Here is a 22,608-nt window from a genome sequence, read left to right as displayed (position 1 = left end):
TTTCAAAGAATTAAAGCTTAATTCCAAATTTTTTCACGTCTTTTTTCTGTATTGATACGCGTGTACTATCCATTGTATGCCAATACGTGGCTGTCTCGCACGGTTTTCTTCACTTTTTTGCTTGCTCCCCTAATTGTTTTGAGCAGTGTAGTTATATTTAGTCTACGACAGTCGTAATTTTATGGGCTTTTCTTTCTGATACTGTTTGCTTTTATTTCTCCTTTTACTTTTCTTCCAGCCACCTTGTTGGGCAATTCGCCTGCTGTGGTTTCTGATTTTGTATATATGTATTTGCAGTAATTTAACCCTTAAAATAGCTTTGCAAACTTGCAAAGAATTCTTCAACGTTCATTACTGCAATTGATCATTTTTGTCGTACCACTGTCGTTTTCTGCACATGAGTGATAATTATACCGGGACATGCAAATTATTGCCGATTCCGAACGACAACGTTTTTTTAATACTCACTGAGAGGTTGGTGCGCTAACCAATCGATATGGGACTCTCTGCGGTAGAAATTTGTTTCTGTGGTCCTGTCGACGTTTCTGTTGTACCCCTGTGTCAAAAATGTTTCTGACTAAGACGGAACAGGATATCGATCTCGCGGCACCTCTAAACATCATTTCTTACTTTAGCGAACATTCATACGAACATCAGCTCAGCTGCCTTTCTTTAACACACAGTACGAGCAACAGAAATGGCGTCTGTTTCGGTCGCTATCGAGAGGTCCGTAATCGAAGAGAGCAGTATGTCAGTCAATAGACACATTCAAGTGTCTACAGCAAGCTTGTTGGTTCAGGATGCTGGAGAGCCAAACCCTCTAGAGTCTAGACCACGTCCGACCGACCTCGCACTTGTGTGCAAATGAAGCAAGAGCATTCACGATGTTATAGTAAACACCATCGCCCACTACAGGCAGTTACCGGTACACACTGATGCCTCTTGGGCCAGTCCTCCACTGGAAGCTACTTCGAGCTAAAACAAGCCGCGTGCATGCGCAATACTACAAAAGTAATCGGAAAATAAAAATACATGAGGAAATGCAAGATTGTTTTGTAAAATGCCGGACACAATACTCAAGCTGTGAATTGGTGATGCTAATGAATTGTTTCAGATAAATAATTGCCCTTGGGTACAGGAAGGTTGAGAAAATCAGCTGTCAGGTACATACTTTGTTTTAATACGTGTCTATCTTTCAGGAACGCTCTGATATCTATATCAGATGGGGAGCGGGACGCGACTGGTAGTAAATTAATGTATATAGTTTATATTAGTTGTGTGTGTGTCCTCAACGTTTTTACACCTGCGGACCGATGGAAATAACTGAACAATTTCACAGACCAGCAGAAATGAGATAAATGGTTCGCAGACCAGAAGATAGGGTGCTATGCACATGAAAACCAATATTTCTGTGGTGTTTGGTCAGAACATGATATCTCCAAAAAATGTCTTTTTTAAAAATTTAAAAGTAAGTCTAGCTAATTATTACTAATTAGAAGTGAGACAAATGAGGGAAAGTTGGGAAAGACCATCCATCAAAAATTAACGGAAAATTCTTCTGTTCCTCCGTGAATGGTGTTATTGTCTAACTTTTCTCCGGTTTTTGAGTTCGAATATCTCAGCGAATATTGCACATAAAAAATAGTATTTTAGTTGTTGGGCTCAAAAGAGACAGGAAAATAGCTTTGAAATTGGAATTTAGAGGACGGGGTGGGGGCAGTATACAAATATAGCTTGTTTTTATTTTGTGACAATTATTTTTTCTCTCAAAACTAATATAGGGTGATTTCTGAATACATTTTGAGAATTATTTACAGTGAACTATACCTCTGCGACGAACATTTGATGAGATAAAGGTCACATTAGCACTTATAGGACACCCTGTAGAATGTCTCATCAAAAAAATCTCCAAATTTCTTCGATTTTGATGAGGCTGCTTGTCCGTTTTGGCTCATAAAAGAAGGAAGGCCAGAGCATTAAGATGTTTTCTTTATTGAATACAAATTATCTATAATCTGTGGATCCTCTATAAAATTTGAACTTCTTAATCTTTTTCAATATTAATTTTTTAAAATTAAAAATTTCTATATGTGATTCATGATAACATTTGACAAATTTTTATTTCATTTGGTTGTAACGATAAGGGAATCAGACATTCGATAATGATAAGAGTGTAGATTAATATTTTTATACTCACTGCTTCTGTGTGGATTGGATGAGAGGCAAAAAGGAACGCGGCCAGAGCCGTAGTTTCTCGCTGCCATGAGAAAACTTCTTTGCAGAACTGCATCAGTAGAACTACGACTAACGAGTGAAGGACCACGTTTGTTATGTGAAAAGACACGGCGTTGTCTAAGCCCCAGACAACTGCGTTCAGTCTGTAAATAAACGAGACAAAAAATATACATATAGATATATAAATAACATTCCTATACATAGATTCTTCAAAATCTCATTATCATGTTACAAGACGGAACATGCGGAAAAGTCATTTCACTGAAGCGTTTTTTACGAAGTCGCTCGAGGGATTTATATCCATGTTCGGAATGGAAATACAGTTCCCAAAAAAACCACAACAACATATGCTTCTCATAATTGGTTTCTGATAGCACATTGAATGCAGTTTCTTTCTGAATACCTAGAAAGCGGTTGCAAGAAAAACAAAATTTATTTCGCCTCGAGACGTTGATGTCGATTGAACCGAAAATTCACGGTAGAGATCGGAATTTTCCTATAAACTGAAAGCATACCCAAGTCCAATATTTTCTATTCAATGTTATTTTTTTTAAGCTTTAATGAAAAGGGAATAAGATCTCATCTTGTTTTCAAAACACCTGGGGTTCCGCCTGTCTCCTTATTCTTCCTCAGTCCTTTATCGTATTTCAGTCACGTGACATTCAGAGATATGTAAATTTTTAAACCGGAGCGTAAACTTTTCAATCTGAGTTGAATACTAATGTTATCCTTTGTCTTGTCTATATTATCAACCCACGAAGGAAAAAAAAATGTGGAACCGAATCCACGAAAGAAATTTTCTATTTCAATCATACGTGGATGAAGCACAGATGCCAACTATACACCTACGAATTCGATCTGCTTTGAGAATTCTCTCATGAGCAACAAGCACGACAGTTCTATGTTTTTCATGAAATAATCCCAGTTTCTTTTCCTCTTTATCTCGGAATTTTATACAATATAATATATAATATGCGGAACACATATGAAATGTTTTCCTTCATAAGTGCATCTCGTCCATATTCCTCAGCGGAACTTCTAACGAATTGGTACATGTTGGATTGTGTGTGTTCGTGTAGTGAACTTGAGATGAAGTTTGTTTTAGTGTAATGCTTGTTGTGTGTAGTGCTACCATCTGTGATCGATTTTCCTTACTATGAGTGAATTGTAATGATTGAATAATTGTATTGTTGTAGGTCTGTTGCTCTATGTGGCGATGCTTTTTAACGGGGAGATGGACTCGCATTCACGCCTCGAAGTTGGGAACCATAGAATGCGCTAATACAGTGAAACCTCAGTACAACGGTAGTCCATACAATGATAAATCCCTTTATAATGATATTTTTTTCAAATTTCATTTGGAATTATCTACAGTCTAAACTCCTCTCAATACAACGATATCCATTACTATGATAAATACTTCTCTACAACGATACGTTTTTATAATCCGCTTAAAATCATCTTCAATATATTTTTAAATTCCTTACCAGTTTTTTTTTAAAGTCTAAAAGCATCGATATTTTGCACTGTCTACCTTTTAAAGGCGTCAAAATGAAGTTGCCGTGAAGTTACTTTCTGTGCAGTACAAAACAGTGTTTTACGGTAAACTGCATTGCAAAGAAATTAGGAGAAGAGTGACTAAATTTTGCATAAATACAAATGCAAACACAAAGGTCACAAGAGACAAATTGAACAATGAGGTGGCTGAGAAAGGATGCCCATAAAAAAAATATGGATGTCAAAAAAAAACCCAAAAAATCTAAACTACAGCACTAAGAGCGTGAAGAAAAATTTAAAAAGCTTACTTCTTTCTAAAGGTAAGCCATTTTACTTGAACCAACCAGTAGCTATTTCATTTAGCAACCCTGCTAAAGTAAAACTCCTTGCTTTACCACAACCTGGAATTGTCCCTGACTAAACGATACAGGCGTATCCTTGTCAAAGCAGTTTATTGACAATGTATACCCCCCTCCCGCTGACACATTCGTTCTTCCAATGCAAACACATTCAAGAAATCAAGTCTATCTTCATAGTTCAAAACTTAAAAACTTGCGTGCCGTCAATATGAGCACGCCTAGCTCTTCTCTGTACCCCTCTCAGCCTAGTTTATATCCCTCTGTAACTGTGGTTTCCAAAATTTTATAGCATACTCCAATCCAAGCCTAGTTTGTCTTGGACTGGAATTTTACGCTGGAATGTAGCGTAAATGCAGCATGAATGTACCAAACAAAAAAAAATTCCGATATTATAACCACATATTCGTTTTAATGCTGCATACCAAAATAAACAGCCGATAACATTTTAAGAATTATAACAAACAAATATTTTTTTATTGGATAGATAGCAGAAAAAGCCGAGCTCAATGATGTTTTTTAGCTCAAATTTTACAACAAACATAAAAACACAGTAAGCGGTAAAAAGTTGTATAGTTGTGTAGCATTACAAAAAAAAAAAAAAGGTATTACATCATATGTTGTAATATATACACTGCACTGGTTTCGAAAAAAAGAAATTACAATTCGGAATGGTGGGAATAGTTTTCTATTTATTTTATGTGACATCAAGAGTCTAGGAACGTACACTTTAAGCTGCAATGAGTGAAATAAAGTCGCGGAATAATCCTCGTGTATAAGCAAGACCGATAGTAGTATCGTCTGCGCACGACCTGTTTCTCGACTAATATGTGATTTCAAAATATTAATGTGTGATTCCAGAATCAGTTTTAGTTGTTATAGAATCATAAATTAGTCCCTTGGGGCGACATAGTGTATGTATTATATGTGTGTGTGTTTTGTGTCGTGCAACATATGTTTGTATTTGTATATTGTATTATATATTTATACATTGTAATTTGCTGTTTGTTCGTTTCAATAAAATATCTATATATATGATTCTATATAGAATCTAAATATATGTGATTCCAAATCTAAATATGTGATTCCAAATCTAAATATGTGATTCCAAATCTAAATATGTGATTCCAAATCTAAATATGTGATTCCACAATTTACCTAATTTTACTAATCCCGGAATTAATTCAAGTGATTCTAGAATCATAATATAATCAGATCATTTGATCATTTTTTGTCGCACCACGGTCATTTTCTGCTCACGAGTGATAATTAGACCGGGACCTACGATTTATTACCGATTCCGAACGGAAGGCTTATTTTTACACTCATCGAGAGGTTGGCGCGCTAACCCCTCGATTTGGGACTCTTCGCAGTAGCAATTGTTTCTGCGGTCATGTCGCCGTTTCTGTTGCAAACGTGTGTCAGGAAACTTTTTCTGACAAGGACGAACCGGGTATCGAACTCGCGACACCTCTAAACATCCTTTGGTACTTTAGGCGAGTATGTTATCGACCTGGGCTACAGCGCCCCAATATAATCAGATGCCTTTAATTACAAGAAAAGAAGGACTTGGAATTCGAGAACCACTGTGACAATCGATGGCTCTGGTAACTTGGCGCAATAAATTTTTGAAATAATTACAAAACTACGTTAACAGAAAATCATTACAAAAACAAAATAAATAAATAAATAAAACATTTTCCCTCTCCTTTAATTCGTTTATGTCATTTCTCCTCTTTTTTCCTTATTCCTCGCGGATCACGTCAATACCCATAACTCACAATTTTTCCAACCGCTCGACAAACAAAGAAGAAAAATAGCAAAAAGGATTTGAAACGGGACACCTCCCATCACATCATTTGAAATGACATAGCGACGATTCCGATGCAATTTTTCAATTCCATAATAGAAAGCGAAGGACGGGGAAAACAAAACAAAACAAGAATTACATAGAAAGCAGAATATGTGTGAGACTGAACAACAAACAAGCAAACACGGATCCAGGAATTGAGACGAACAAAAAAAAAGAAAAGGAACAGGAAACGGTCCGATGAACAACAGAAGTGATCTTGGCATTTCGCCGGCAAAAATCCCGATTCCTTTTCATGTTCTGCTTTCTTTTCACCTATAAACCTATATCTACCAGAGAGAGAAAAAAAAGATCAACATTGCTTCTCATTATTTCTGCTCGATACAAAGTTCTTACGTTGTATATTACATGTATTGTGCACAGTCTAGGACCAATTGATTAGGATTTCGTTTCGTTCCAGAGGTAGAATTACCTGTTTTTAGTTTCGAAATTTTATGCTTGTCAAAGAGTTGCTGATTGCCTATCAACCTTCGATTCTACACGGCTGTATATGGAGGAACTAGACCAATCTTCGATGATTTAGGATTTTAACCCTCCTTAATATTAGAAGTGAAAGTATAGCCTGGATCTTCGGGTTATGTAAAAACAGCCGGATATGTCATCCTACATTGTTTAGTTCTTATTTACAAATCTTGACAGCAAGTGCCTTACAGAACCCTAAATTCAGCTTGGAGCTTATGTTTTTGGTCACATAGTGTTGCAAGCACACATTTTGAAAGCTTTGACATAGATTACAGATGACACATATTCACTAAGTGACCAGTGCTTGCCCTGGAATCGTTTTCATCCCGTTTGCATTTCACCTCCTTTTAATTTTATGTAAATTTTTTCAGTGTTGGTTTAATGATTGCCATTGGTTATGGTATGCTCAGGAGATTTTTCAAACGTTCACACTAGAAATATTCATAGTCCCAGGATCATATCATTCATTTTACATTGATTCCTATGAGAAAAGTCATTTTGGTTTACGAACAGGCGTTGGGTAACGAATTAAGTTTGTAAATCGAGGGCTGACTGTATCACAAAAATTCAGATATCTACCACTTTGACTTCTAGTATATAAAATAGACGGCACCGCTACTTTAAAACAAATACGCCTAATTCTGACATCCTAAATACGATAGGACCGCATATACATATACGCACAATCACTTCCGGCATGCATTAATCCGTTAGAAATTTACAAGAGAAAAGTTTACGAGGTGCATGTACGGGGTGAAGTATTCGATTCGGCAGATGTCGGATGAATCAGTCACATTAAACTGTAGAAATCAAAGCAATTGGCGTTAATGAATCCTATTATTCCCGACTGAAACGGCGACATGACCGCAGAAAAAATTGCTACAGCAGGGGTTTGAGGTTCTTTCGAGATTTGCATCAATCCGGGGTTGTGAGCTGTCTATCTATCTATCCTCAACCTCCGATTTGACAATGTTGTGTACGATTCAACCACATCAGCACATGGAATTAAAAAAACCACATTAATTTTCCGTTTGGCACAACTGGCTTAAAATTCATTCTCAAATCGACTTTCGTTTCGAAAGATGTCAGTTCAGGTCTAACAAACCACATAAACATTAAATTAGACGAAGTTGTGTCCGAATTGGGCAGATTTCCGTACAAAAACCTAACGGCAATCTTCAGTTCGACAGACGAAATCAAGAACATCGCCTTCGTCCGATATTCCTGAGTTCGATTTAACCACACTAGCCATCACCTCCTAAAGGTAGAAGACCTCTGCAGTGTTTGCCATAAACGTCATTCAGACTACGTAGCAAGTTTGCCACAAAGCATCGTATTTCGTTTCTTCTTTTTTTGGCGTCGCATCTTCCTGCTTGCCTCACAAAAGCCGCATAGTGATTGGATGTGGGGCATAGAAATCACCAATCCATCATTTCTTTTCCTCACAACATTGATACTGGCACGAGCAGGGAATTTTTTTTCCCTGAATATTTTAAGGGAAAATAGACTACTTACTGACGTCATGAGCAGAGTGCGGGAGCCTTCTATCGCTAGGAGGTGATGCAATAGCCCGTTCTAACCATCTACATCAGCACGTGAACTCATATCAACACACGAGTTCTAATCAACCGCAGCAGAAAGAGAGTTCTAAGTAACCTTATACCCACGCAAGTTCGAATCAACTGAAACAACACGTGAGTCTTAACCATCTACATCACCAAATAATTTCTAAAAAACCAAATCAGCAAATGAATTTCAATTAACCGCCTCACCAAGTGAATTCTGATCAACCGCATTAGCCCCTAAGTCGACTCAGCCACGTCCATTTTCGTTTTGAAAGACCTGTGTTTACAATAAACCACATGTATTTTCGGTTCAGCAGATCTTGCTTTCAAACAACGACATCCGTATTTGGTTCAGCAGACACATCGGTTTGAATCAACCTCATAGACCTCCGATTCGGCATCACGGTCCGAATCAACCACGTCGATCTTCGGGTTGAGCACACTTAGGTTTGCATCACTGATGTGGCACATCACGTGTGTCAATGTCAGTTCAAGAAGAAAAATCCCTTGTTTCGATTCTCAACGTTTTACGAGCGAAAAATTTTACTTTTATTTCTATCGAATCTCGAAATAATGTAAGAAAATAATTTTTTTTCAGTTCTTTTAGAGAGAGAGAGAGAGAGACATATATCTGAATGAGGGTTTTATATAGAGTGCAAGTGGAAGTGTGTCTTCACAGACATTCACACCAGTAATCCCTGTACGAAACTGACTTCCAAATCCCCCACGTTGCTGGGGATTGTGCAACGTTGTGATATCGCACAAATCCTGTTTGAGCCCATACCTTGCAGATGGGTAAACACTGATAAGAGTTCAACCTGAACGACCAAAAGCTCCATGTTTACGATGCCCCTCTTCTAAATCTTCTCTGGTACAAAAAAAAACGGAAATCCACGTTTCGTGTTCTTTTCCATCCCCCCTATTCTTCTTGTAGCGCTCTCTTCCTCGAAATTTAATGTCGTACCGTGTTTGTTTTCGATTGAGGCTGTGCGACAATATATTGCGTACTCACAAGTGTTTCATATCCCTCGAAATGAAATGATGAACATTCAATGTGGAAGAATGAAGTGATAAACATGACTTATAACCAAGAAGATTTTACGTGAAATGACGAAACCTGATCAATAGAGCCTATGTATTTCAAAATAAAATATTATGAGGAGAAATCCTGGATTGAATCTTTTTTGGTGCCATACTGGCATGTGTTTTCGTATGCGTTGTTTGACAGCCCCAACGCCGGATGGCGCAGCGAGTCTAGACACGATCAATCAATAACGCTTTATTTTTCGAAAATCGGTCTCGCACCAAAAGTTTCGAGGGAAATAGTTTCCTAATCTAAAGTACCACAAATTATCCCGATAAACATTTATTAACACTGAATGATATGTTTTCAAGGGCAAGGCTGTTTTTTATATACATCTAATCGTATATGACTTAAAATCAAATTATCCAAGATTTCATCGGCTATTATCTCATAATAACGATGACGATATTGAATGGAAAAAGATAATAATGACAGAAAAATATAGGGTAAATTTTTGAGTGAGTTAAATGTCTGCTCACGGTATTCAGTAGCTGCAACTGATAAGTTGATACAAAGATACAATGCAATCTAAAAAAAAATACACACAAAAATAATTTTAAAATTGAAATACTTGGTAAATATGCACCGATAGGGTGCGTTTTAGAGATACTCGGATAATAATAACTATAAAATAATGCTGTGAAACCACATCTTTTTCAGTATCAGATTACTGATACTTAAGTCATCTGATTTAGGATCAATATAAAACGTTTGTTTTTGTTTGTTTTGGAGAAAAGAACTACCACTACTAACAAACCTTACATGCACCTCGTACACATTGCTTTACGAAATTTCTAATGAATTGGTACGTGCCGGATCAGTGCTGCCATCTTCCGTCAATTTTATAACTATGAGCGGAGTGTAATGATTGACTAATTGTGTTGTTGTGGTCCTGTTGCTCTTGGTGGCGAAACGTTTTAACTAGGAGATCGGGTCGCATTCGCGCCTGGAAGTTGGGAACCACAAAAAATGAGGAAAAATACACACTAAATTTATTGATAGCGCACAATCACCCATGACGTTTCGCACATGCAGCGGATAGATAGGGGGTATCCCAAATTGTTTTCCCTGCAGATATCTCAGCAATCGTTGATTTTAGCAACATGATTCTAATTACAAAAAACATTTCAAATGGATTACAGTTACTTGAAATCTCGAACTTTTTGAAATAAAAAGGTAAGCAAAGTATTTTTTTATACAACAGTCCTCGTATTCTATAACCTCCAGTAATTCAAATGTAGATACCGCTCTCAAAAGTCATTTCCACAAAAAGTTAAATTTGTAAATGTAATATTTGTTTATGAATTAAATGCAAGAAATGTTTTGGCAACTTATCAATGGGTTGGCAAGTTTTTATTGGCTCTAAATTTGCCATTTTTAGGGGGAGCGTACACAAATAGAATGAAACTGCACCATATTATATTTTTATTCACATTAAATAGCAATTGCATTTTTACACAACTATTTTGATACAGAGTATTCACGATTTTGAATCTAATTTGCAGATATTTCCGTTAATATTGCAGTGAGAAGTATGCAGTTTCTTTTATATGGTTTCTGAGACCGCATTTACATTTCACTAATTGTAAATTTTAGCACACATGGTCTGCATAAAAAGTTCATTTTGCTATTTTTTATATATAAGGTACCTTGGAAAACTTAAGACATCTTAAGTAACCAAATGCTATTTTAAAACTTTTCATAATGAAAATAACCTTTTGAAAGCATGTTCCAAAGTCAAAGATTGCAAGGATATTTGCTGTACAAACAATTTGCGACAGCCTGTATGTCTTTGGTGAGGACTGATTCGTCATCCGTCTTTGAGCAAATGACAGGGTTGCTGCTCAAAATGAAATATTTAAAAAAATGCAGGGTAGAGAACAATGTGGCTATAGTGATAATAATTACGTCGTACTATTTTTATTACTAAACGATTTCAGATAAGCGAATCGGTTGTACTTCAAGGAACTCTTTGGTTCTGCTATATAATGTCACTATTGTTTCCCGATACACTGAATAACTGAGGTATTCCCTGTACTGAAAATCGCATGGGTTTCGATTTTGAGAACGTGAAACATTCGACTCCAATCTCCCGAATAGTCAGTCATTCCTGAAATGTTCACGCAAAAAAAATTCCCAATGTGAGAAAGGGCATTAGTATCGTGAATAAATATGCGGAATAAAACTGTTTGTCTGCTGTTTCTGAGGTATTCCGAAGAGCGAGTACACACTGGACAGATACGATAAGCGACACAATCCGCATCAAGTTAAAATAAACCTGAAATTCTGGTTTTCAACCAATCCGTGTCGAGTTGTGGGTTGTACCGCTTATCGTATTGGTCCAATGTGTACCTGGCCAAAGTTTTGAAACATGTAGCAATATCTGATCGCACCATGATTTTGGTAGTCATTTCCATGATGAACGAGTACGGGAATTCACACCAGACATACATGAAGCGTCCTCTATTATTGACTCTTGTACTTTTTTTTTTCAATTGTAGAACTATTGAGTACATCATTTGAAATAGCTGTTCTATGAATAAAGTTTCTAGCATCGATCCGATCATTAATTACTGTTACAGAATGTTCTGAAGAGGTCAGTTCCGTTCAGAGAATTGGCCTTTTCATATTTTCCAAATTTTTATGTTCACCTTCTACATACAAATTATCTTAAACCAGATTTGAGAGATATGATGATGCATATGTTACGATAAATGAGATAAATCGGTTATTATACATAATAACCCGGCTATATTGTGCATACTTACCAATCGTCTTGGTAAGTTTCATAAATTCATCACTTTTACCGGCGAATATGTATAATAATCAAGTGTTATTGGCAAATTTGATAAATACTTGCAATTTATTGCCTTTTCCTGTGATGATGCATGATGCACTTTGTAATTGGCGAATTTGGCAAACATGAAAAAAAAAATCCAAATGATTATGCGTATTATGTTTGATGAATATAGTCGGAGCCCGATATAATGATAACAAATTCCACAATCGTACCCAGGTAAAATGATACAATTGATGTATGAATTATCATATATATTATATCATATAGTACGATTTATCACATTACGACGCGATGCTTGGGTATCATGAGTATTATGCATAATCACTGGTAAAAGCGATAAATTTAGGGATATTTATCAAACTCAGCGAAAATTCTCATCGACTATGCATAATTAACCGGTTATTATGTATAATAACCTGATTTATCACACATTGAAACCTATTTTTTTCAATAATTATCTCGAATTAAAAATACAAATATCGACAATACCTCATTCCAAATACCGCATGGTAATTTTTCACCGAAAAAAAAAAGCAATATGGTGACGCCCACAAGCGATATAACATCAAGGGAAAATATTCGTAAAAGTTTACCCAGACAAGAGAACTTAGGTGGTGAGAGCGAGAGATATTTTGGGTCGAGAGAGAGGTGCATAACGTATTGATTTTCAATTTGCCTATGTATTTCAGCACTTGAATAACCACAAAAATATTCTCGAAATTTTCTTTAGGCCACAAAACGTTATCTTCGAGCAGCAAAATCTACGACCACGTCTCTCTCTCTCTCCTCTTTCCTTAAAAAAAAAACGGGAAATAATAATAATAGAAGAAGAAGAAAAAAGAATCGACATGAAAATGAGCGGATTCAGGAGATGATGGACGGCTATCGAATGATTGATGAATGCGCCTCGCTTTTGAAAAGCACGCGGGCGATACTTCCTGACAATAACAGCGGATTTATATTCGAGGAAATTTTTCATTTTCCATCATCATATAATGGCGGGGACCATTTCTCGTAGTTAGTATCGTGAATTACATTTATACGTTGAACTGGTTGCATGCACAACGAGATGAATACGTGGAGAAATATTTTATAGTCGGTTCTCCCAACATGTATTTTCCCTACTTAAGTGGCGATGCCGCTATAGCCTCGATGCTTTTGATTTTATATGATCGATAGGGATACGTGAATTTCGCGAATAAAAAATCGATATTTCGCAAAAAATTGTTTTGAAATCGCAAAAAAAATTGCATTTGTTTGCTATAAAAGCGACTAATTTTTGTTTTTCCTCTCAAGTATAATTACGGCTGTTTTTTTTAAGTATGGCACGTTTTTAATTTGAATCAATAGCTGGCCTTGAAGTTTCAAGTACCAACATTTTTTTTTCTTTTGCATTTCGCATTTTGCAGTCTAGTACTAGAATTACTTAACCATACGTATAATATGCAAACTTTGCTCTGAGAAACTTCGACGAATTGGTACATACTGAAACATGGTATGCGTGGTCCTAACACATTTATGTTGCCTAAGTTATGCATGTTTCGAAATATGTATACTAGAATAGCATTTGGAATTTGCATGACAGCCTAAAGTCTGTCGGTTTACCAATACAAGTAGTTGTGTGTTGATATGATCGTTCCCCCCTCCCGTGTCAAGTGTTTGAAAAATAATTTTTGCAAAGGTTTCCAGTAATAAATTTGGGTACAAAGATGATGTAGGTGCTGTTATTGCTTCAGATGTCAAAATATCTATTGCTGATAGGTTTCATTCGTAGCGTTAGTTCAATTCAGTTATCTGCTGCTGTCTTTAGCATCATATTTTGTGCCTTTCTTCAATTCACTATTTTTATTTGCCAAAATGTTACTGTATTTTCTCGAAAATGACCTTACTTTGGCACTCGAAAGATTTCACAAGACCATTTGCTCACTCCACAAGGCTTGCGCGAATAGGTTGTTTGGTTGTGCCGAATTGCCGATAGTTCCGTATTTTTCTTAGGCCAGTGTGAACCCGGTCTTACAAAACTAAAAAACACAAGCCAACCGAACACATTATACGAGTTAGAGCATAATTTTCAAAACTGAAGGAAGATTGGATGAACTAGGCATATTTACAAAACAATCAACAGTACATATTTTGAAAAACAATCTCATGCAAGAAAGGTGATCTATTTTTTAGAAGAGAGTATTGGCTTTGAAGCACATGAGGACGCAAGGCCTAAGTACTGAGCAAAATTATGACCAGTTTTCACTTTTGAGACTGCAAATTATTAATATTTCACGGAAAAGTAGTAACAAATCAAATTTTTGAGTATTTATTCATCAAAATTCACAAACTTTTCATCGCATCTATTGCGTAAATACGAAATTTACATATCTCTAATGATCGATTGTATCAGCCTATAGTGAGTGATTTATGCAATTTAATGCCTACAAACGGGAAAGAAATGAATGTACGCCGTGTTCGGATACACACCTAAAAATGATTTATGAGCCGAAATCCAATTTTTGAGATTTGGAAATATTCAAAAAGCGGATAAGAAACTCATCTTAACAGATTTGTTTACAGGGTGGATCCGTAATTCCCTTGCTCATTTTATTGGCTAACCATTGATCTTAGAGGTAGAATTACAGTTAGTAAAAGTATCCAAATTACGTGCAAAACTCAGTTACGCCATTCATGTTGCAAGGGGTTATATAGTTATTAAAATTAAAAAACAAACTTTTTATACGCACGCATTATTCTAAAAACCCAATGAGAGAGTTGTTCCCCCTTTTCCTGAGGCGAACAAAAAGTTTCAAGTTTCTAAGTGCTGAGGTAATTTTCACTGATGTATTTTTCAACTCAAAAATCAGAGGAAAGTTAGGAAAGAACAAAAAGTTGCGTAACGCTTCTTTCCATTGGAATATCAAAATCGGCGAATATTGCACATTTAGAAACGTGGAATGTGCTTGTTCGCCTCAGGAGAGGCAGAGTAACAATTTTTTTTTGAGACTGCAAATCTTTGTAGGTTTCTTATGACAAAGTGACCAAATAATAAGTTAATTTTCTTTGTTTTAGTAACTTGACAACCACTTACAACACGAATGACTTATCGTAGGTTTACACATTGTTTTGATGCTTTTTCTAATCGGAAATATGCCTCTAGAATCAACGGTTCATCCCTGATTTGCGGCAAGAGGAATCACCCTGTATAACTAACTTTTAAATGCGTGGCTTTAAATGCATATGTGCGAGAAAGGTCCTTAAAATATCCATTACTTCAGCCAGTTTGAAGTTTGGTTCACAAATTGGAGGAGCAAATGCGAGCCGATCTCTCCTTTATAAACTCTCACGAGAGAGAATCAGGCCTACAACGGGACGGTACAGTTATTCGATCATTACACTTCTCTCATAGTTGGAAAAATCGATGGCAGATGGCAGCATTACACATAAAAAACATTACACACAGAAACAAACTTTACCTTAGATTCACAACACGTACACGCAAAAAAATTGCATGACACACATTTTAATTTTTTTAAATCAACCAATTAACATAAAATATTGGGACTACATCAAAATGCTTATCATAGCGTAGATATTTTTTTAATAAACTTAAAATAAAGTGTTCATATTTACATAACGTAATATGATTCTTACACACAGATGGAGCCGTATAACGAAATAATTTACATAACTCATAAAATTTGACGTGAACAGTGAATGTAATGTTTAAAAGGCTTTGCGTTGTATAAACTACCGCATTCGATATGAACATTTTTTTAAATTTATGAATTGGGCTACATGAAAGAGACACTTGATATTTGCTAATACCTATTACGTAATACAGTCGATCACTTCCGTGATTCTTGACTTCACTTCCTCGATGTTGGTTACACGTGAAGTGTAAGTTATATATCCCCCGTTGTGGCATATATCCCCCCCCCCTTTGAGGAATCCAAAGGAAATTTAATCTAGTGAGAAATTTTCTTTGAACTGGGATAGCAGATTTTGTTTCGAAAAAAAAAACAAACCTATGCATTTCGATATGCATAGTATATGTGAAAATATCGTCATAGTATAGGCGATATTTTCAAATAGCATTCCATTGTGCTTAGCAACTAGCTCCAGAGAAAAGATGCCAAAATGCAAAACAGCTGACTTCTGGAATCTGAAAAATAAAGTTTGCAAATGTATTTGATATTACGCACCCACCTACTACTATTTACGTAACTTTTTATAGGCTAAGTATTGTAGTGTATTGATATTATGTGTCAGTATTTTCTGAGACTGTGACATCTAAGAGTGAAATTTCGATTTTTTTTTTCAATTTTATCAAAAAAAAAGACGCACTGTTCCATGTTCCAATTTGAAAAGGAGAAAGTTTCACTCCAGGAAATTATTAAGGAAATAAAATTTCGTTGTATGAGATATGTATTCATCGAAAATTCCCAAGTAAAAGTGAAATCGATCTAACGAGTATTTATTTCATGATCAAACATTTTACTACGGTTCGACAACGTACGTTGTCACACACAAGATTCGATTAGCTTTAGCTTACTTCGAAGCACGTTTAATGACTTACTTCGTTACATTTTGGTTACCTCTTTCTACTTCATCATTATTCGTTCAAGCAGAAAGACATTCAATATGGAGTTGCTACATTTTAATGTCAATGTTTCTAAACTTTTCAGTTCTCTAATGAGACCGAAATGGAATTCGGTTTCACGTACTCTCAAACGAGTTTTACTCATTAACGTCCAGGGGCCCGTGCTTCTCCAGCTTCAAAATGAAATAACTTACACCGTTTAAAATACAGGGTGATTCTAAACTCATGAAATTTCGAAACTTTAAAACTTTAAGAGATGATATAAGGCTCCTAAACAAGCGGTTTTGATCTCAGAATGTACGGTCGAATCACAATAGAAAAAGTAGGAGATCGCCACCGCTAATGAAAACACCGTTAAGGAAATCCCAGCATTTAAATAGAAAAGAACCTTCGCAAAGGAATTGGGAAAAAGGTCCACTGGATGCGCAGTGCCACCTTGATTATCATGAGCCTTTGAAGCTTCTACAAGCTTTCTGCATTTGACATTAGTTTCACCCAAGTGCTATCATTAGGTCCCTCGTTGGCCGGGACGCGGTCTTTCATTGACTTGAGATGGCCATGGGTGATAAGGGGATTTTGTATAGCTTGGGCAGTTAATACATTAAATGTATAATATTTACGAAGAAGTAAGGAAGAAACAATATAGGGCGGGAAGGCTTTTCTCTATCCATTCTGAATATTTGACACATATTTAATTTTATTATTCTCAGTCTGACTCGGTATGTAACTGTTTAACCCTCAGAGCACTCCCATCATCCACAGATGATAAGCGTATAAGCCTACTCAATCATCCTGCGATGATTATAATTTTTCCTTTTTAAGATGTAGTTCTTTAAATGGCGTATACATGGCGAACGCTTATGAAGAATAGTTTTTTTTTTCTATTCTCTGACAGATTTGCTTGTACTGACACAACAAGTACTCATAAAGGAGGACGTACATGGTACTGAGTAGTGGTATGAGTGACTGGCTTTAATCACTATCATGTAGATGACTTCGGGTTCATACCCAAGATCTTGCGTTTCTCACATCCCGTTTTTTTTTGATTGTATTGAATTGTCTGAGTTTCATTGTCATTTATCGCTCACAAAAGAAAACTGAAAAAAGAAGGATTTTTTTTTAGACTTCCGCGGTGAAAGAATCATATTTCCGATTATTCCCGGAGCCAAAGGGTTAAAGATATTTTTTACTCCAATTGAAAAAAAAAAGTCTCCATACATCTTTAGGCCTCGGGCAACGGAATTTATTCCGAGATCCCGGAATCATGAGGTCTTCAAATTTTGTGAAAAAATACTACGTTCAGAAAACGTCTTCCGTCCATCCGATTTTTTAGCTAACTTAAATAGGATCTGGTCCAATCAGTTCGGATTATTAGTCACGCATACATTTTAGATGAACGAAACAGAAAAATATGTGCGCACATTCGCATTTCATAAAGCTGTTATACAGCTAGTTCCAAAATAAATTATTTGTATATTAGTTTTTTTCTTTCCTTTTTTTTTCGGAAAAAAAACCAAACCTATTGCGCCTGTGATATGCACGTATCCCAATGGAATATCCGAAAACGACTTCATTACTCACTTATATTTCATTCAAATGATCTGTGACCATAACCAAATATTATGGAAGAAAAATACAAGCATAAATCCATCATGGAAATTGATGTAGAGTACTAATGGACAACACACGTCAGAAATTCAATCACTGAATTATCAATTCCCTGAAGCACGCGATCTTATTATGGGTGAAACTCGACGAAAAGAAGAACAATTTCAAAATAGGAAAAAAAAACCACCCAGAAACATATATTTATTTATACCCTTGATATAACGTCATCTGACTGAACGTACGATGTCGCAGAAACTGGAAACTGCCCAAAATACACCCCAGACCATCTCAACAGCTAATAAAAAAAATAAATATATATCTATCTCCAAGTATCGGGAGCTTTCAGTTGACTATTATTTTTGCAGCTGTTCTTTCACGGCTTTTCCCGAAACGATATCGTTTTAGAGAGACGTGACGGGAATCTAACTCACTATAACCGAAAAGAATATGGGAACTACGTGATTGCTACCGTAGTAAATATCGTAGCTGGCGAGCGAGAGAGAGAGAGAGAGAGAGAGGGAGAGAGGAGAAATCATCTGCAAAGGACATAAAAATCGAGGCTTTCGATAAAGTATTTAGTACATACAACACCAATGAGAAGAAGCGGGGTCGGTACCTGAAGAGAAAAGGAATCCAATATGAACTATAAGTTCTGGACGTTGTCCGAGTAGCCATCACGACCACCACCACGCCGGGTGTCAGTCCATAACAATGTTTTCAATGAGTTGAAAAAAAATATATATAGCACTTATATATTGCCGACCTTCTGTAATCGATCTTTGAAGTTGAAAGAGTCGTACTGACAAACTAAAAAACAAACAAAAAAATCAAACTGCGACTCTGTCTCCCTCCCCGCAGAATGTCCAATAAGAACAAAACTGTTCAAAGTATTAGGTTCCGTCAAAAAAAGAGAAGAAGTAAAGGAAATGTATGTATTTGTAATGGATATCACGTACGAAATGAAACGACGTGTAAACCCAGTTAACGTTCAGATGGCGTGATAGGATCTAGAAATCATTTTTTGCTGCTTACAATTTTTTTTAGGGGTCTGCTATATGAGCTTACGGCTCGGTTTTTTTAGTGTTTCTGATGGACAAAAAGTGAAAACTGTTTGCCATTTCTTGTTTTTCGTAGTGATATTCCTTGAAAGAGACATGCTTCCGTTGTTCATGATCGGTTTTAACCTTATTAGACATTACTGTTAGAACTCCAAATAAAAGTGACAGAAGTGACACTTCTATGATCAAACCATTAGTATAATGGATTTTTTTAAATGTATTGTCAGGGTGTGACGTTTTGGAATGAGTGTAATTCGGAGGTATTGTTTCGCGTTGGAAACATTAATGCCTGCATATGTGTATGCAAACTTAGGATTAATTATGAGATGTATTTCCAATATCTTGCTTGTGGCAACTAATAAAATAGGAAAATCAAATTAGGCCTTTTTAAAAAAACATTTAATGTTTAATGAGAATACATAATATATATCGATTAATGTTATTACTTCTCTTGGTCAACATGGAATCAGTAGCTGTAGGGCTGCTGCTCTCTGTGGCGAGACTTTTTTAAAGGGGGAAGGTCGGCTCGCGCGTTCGCGACTCCAAGTTTGGGAACCACACACTATTCACATAGTCAACAGTGTAGACATACGATCATGGCCACCAGCTTATAACAAAAATAGCGATTTTGTGTGGTATGTGATGCAACTAGATGATGTGGACGTCACATTTTAAGACGCTAAAGGGTTGTCACAGGAAAGTGAACACAGAAGCAGATAGCCACGAGAACACACACTGTTGAATATCCATTAAGCGAACATTGCCATCGAATTGATTCTACGTATATTAAATTGAGTCAGAGTCTGTGCGGGAATCAGGAAAGCAAGTGCTTAGAAATCTTGATCATGCTCATCCAACCGGACATGCCTGGTTGTATGAAATGTCAGATTATAGTTCTGGAAAACCTCATGCATCTCAGGGAATTCAATTAACATTTATGAATGCATATGATATGCAAGGATGGATTCATAACCATTTCTGGAAGTTTGGGCGAGCACAGTTAATAGCATAATAATACAGGGTGATTCACAAAAGAGTATACCGTTTCTAGATCTTGCAAAAAAAAGAAAGTTCGTAGACACAAACCCAACTTCTGTGGAAGAACTACGTCTTCTAAGTAGTCTTCTAGTTAGATATATGTGCCCCGCCACCGAGAGAAGTGCGAGTAGGCGATGGCGTATGTGTCACGTGACTAGTCAGTCAAAATTGCTCCGTGTGTTCTAAGAAAGGTGTATTTCGTAATTGAATGCAGCAACATAAAATTCGTAACTATTGTGCAATGATATTTCTATTCTAACTTTAAAGTAAAATTGCCACTGTTCCTGCGACTGTGGCAACGGAAGACATGAAATATATTGAAAACAGTTCCCCCATGACCGTTTTCTCGTCCAAAAAGAAGGGCAGTATATTTTTCATAAACACAGAACACAACCCTAATACAGACTAATCACGTGACAAACGCGCTATACGCCTTCGTCACTTCCTTTCGGAAGAGGGACACAAACTTTGTGAGACACAACTACATGTAACCTGATCGCACTTATGGTCCGCACTTACCGCTTTTCAGCATCTGGAAAGTTTATGCATATTTCTTTACGGATCACCCTGTGTTTCACTTCTACAACCAGTAAATGCTACTTCTACAGTATAACCAGTTTGTCTCCTTTCAGTAGTAGTTGAGGTAGGGCGTTTGTTCTCGTACATATGTTGCCAAATTACACAGCAGCCATACAATCCACACAGGATCCAATGTGGCTCATCGGATTAGACAATACTTTACCATATTTCACCAGGAGTAAAAATATAAATAAAGGGTCCTGGGGAGAAACGACTTTACCGCAATTTTTTTCGAAAATGAGATAGCAGTGTCTTCTTGTATTTTTCGAAGAATACTGTCCCACGTTCTTCATTTTTTGGGTACAACAATTTTAAAGCCGTAAAAAATAGCGATAAAGTTGTGGTTTAAATGACGAAAACCATTACTGTATAACCCAAACTTTCAAACTCATTTTATCTCAAAATCTAATTTTTGCTGTAAAGTCGTTTTTCCTCTGGACCCTTCAAGTGATTTTAAGAAATGCAGGTTTTCACATGTCCGGTGCCATTATAAAAAAGTTTCCGGGTGTAGAACAGTGGCTAAGGTGAAATAATAGCACACGAAACTTAAGGGTTTTCTTTCACAGATATTTTGAGTTACTCACCTTCAAGAAGCATTTTAAATTGACGGAAGTTTATTCAAATGACATGTATTACAGTGCTGCTGTGTAATTTTCCAGTTTATGGTTTTACTCCCTTTTTTGAATTCAAATATCTCAGCGCATTTTAAAACGTTGAATTTGTTTTTGTTTGTCTTAGGAGAGACAGGGACAGAAATTTTTAGTTGAGGTGTCGGTATAAAACGTTATTTTATTTTTATATATTTCGATAATTATACAACCCCTTCAAATATGAAAGACTTATCTGAGGTTAACACGTTATTTGTGTGTGTGTGGATAATTATTCTAATTGGAAGAATGCCTCTAAGATCAATGATTCGCCAGTAATTTGCGATGCCTTATATAAAATAAACTTTAAACTATTTAAACTATTAAACAATATTTTCCCAGCAATGTTTACCGTTCACGTTCATCATAATAATAACTCTCAACAATTGAAGAATTCTATATCTAATACCCGATGTTAATGCTTACTTCTACTTTTCACTAAATGTTTATAGCGTCACTTGCGTTTGTGTCCACCTCATGATTTAAAAGTAAATTATAGTAGACTTTAGACATTTCTTCAGGGAGAAACACTTTGTAAGTGTGTGTAAAATATTATCAAGACCACTTTTCGAAGGAATTTAGGCGGGGGAGGGTATAGGTTTGCGATTCAAGAACTTCTTATATAAATCCGGGTAGATGGAGGAGCGGCAACATCGCACTTTGGCGAGTAGCAGCAGCATCTCTCTTGGGATCAGTAGCAAGGTTTTTCTTACCCCACGTTAATCAGATCGTCAGATGTCTACAGGGAGTTTAATTCCACGGTATCTACGTGCCACTTTCGGGGGGAAAAAGTTCCAATCCTTGATAGATCTTTCGGGCTCTCGGTTAGTTTCAGGCCCTTCAGGCAAAAGCCGCTTATCGAATTAGGTTAACTAACTAAAATTCTCTCTATTTAGGTCTTTTATTTTTTCGCTTCTTTTCCGCCTCGTGGCTCGTTCCAGGTGCTCTGGATGGGTAATCGAATTGTTTCTTGTGTGTCTGATGCGATATAATAATGCAACCTCAATAGAATGGAAGTTTTGTCTACTTCTCTTCTTTAAACCATCTCCTATCGGCTGTGTTATTGAAAATGAATTATGAAAGAGTCGGCTTTGACCATCGGCGCAGTTGATTACCTTAATTTTTCCACCTAGTTTGTCAATTCAATTAAATTAGAATTTTGATTACAAAATTGGAATTTAATTGTATCGAATCAAGAAAATGCTGTTTCTAACTAGTCTG

General features: G+C 36.3%; 1 protein-coding gene across 2 annotated transcripts in view; it reads right to left on the bottom strand.

The window, feature by feature from the left end:
* Positions 1-22,608, bottom strand: part of LOC149075845 (protein O-mannosyl-transferase TMTC1-like) — a 198,467-nt gene that overhangs the window by 139,331 nt on the left and 36,528 nt on the right. For both annotated transcript variants that reach the window (XR_016194023.1, XM_089243364.1), the window contains exon 2: positions 2,198-2,378. Coding sequence is in view for 1 of the 2 variants with exons in the window: in XM_089243364.1 (XP_089099490.1) it covers positions 2,198-2,378 (181 nt within the window). In the remaining variant the exon portion in view is untranslated. The remainder of the gene's footprint in view (positions 1-2,197; positions 2,379-22,608) is intronic.

The sequence above is a fragment of the Pholcus phalangioides genome, unplaced genomic scaffold (genome assembly GCF_987345545.1).
Source record: "Pholcus phalangioides strain wild (caught in Gottingen) unplaced genomic scaffold, Ppha-v1.0 ptg000015l_1, whole genome shotgun sequence".
NCBI lineage: Eukaryota > Metazoa > Arthropoda > Arachnida > Araneae > Pholcidae > Pholcus > Pholcus phalangioides.
Note: the sequence above shows the minus strand (reverse complement) of the source record. Positions and strands in the feature narration are given on the sequence as shown.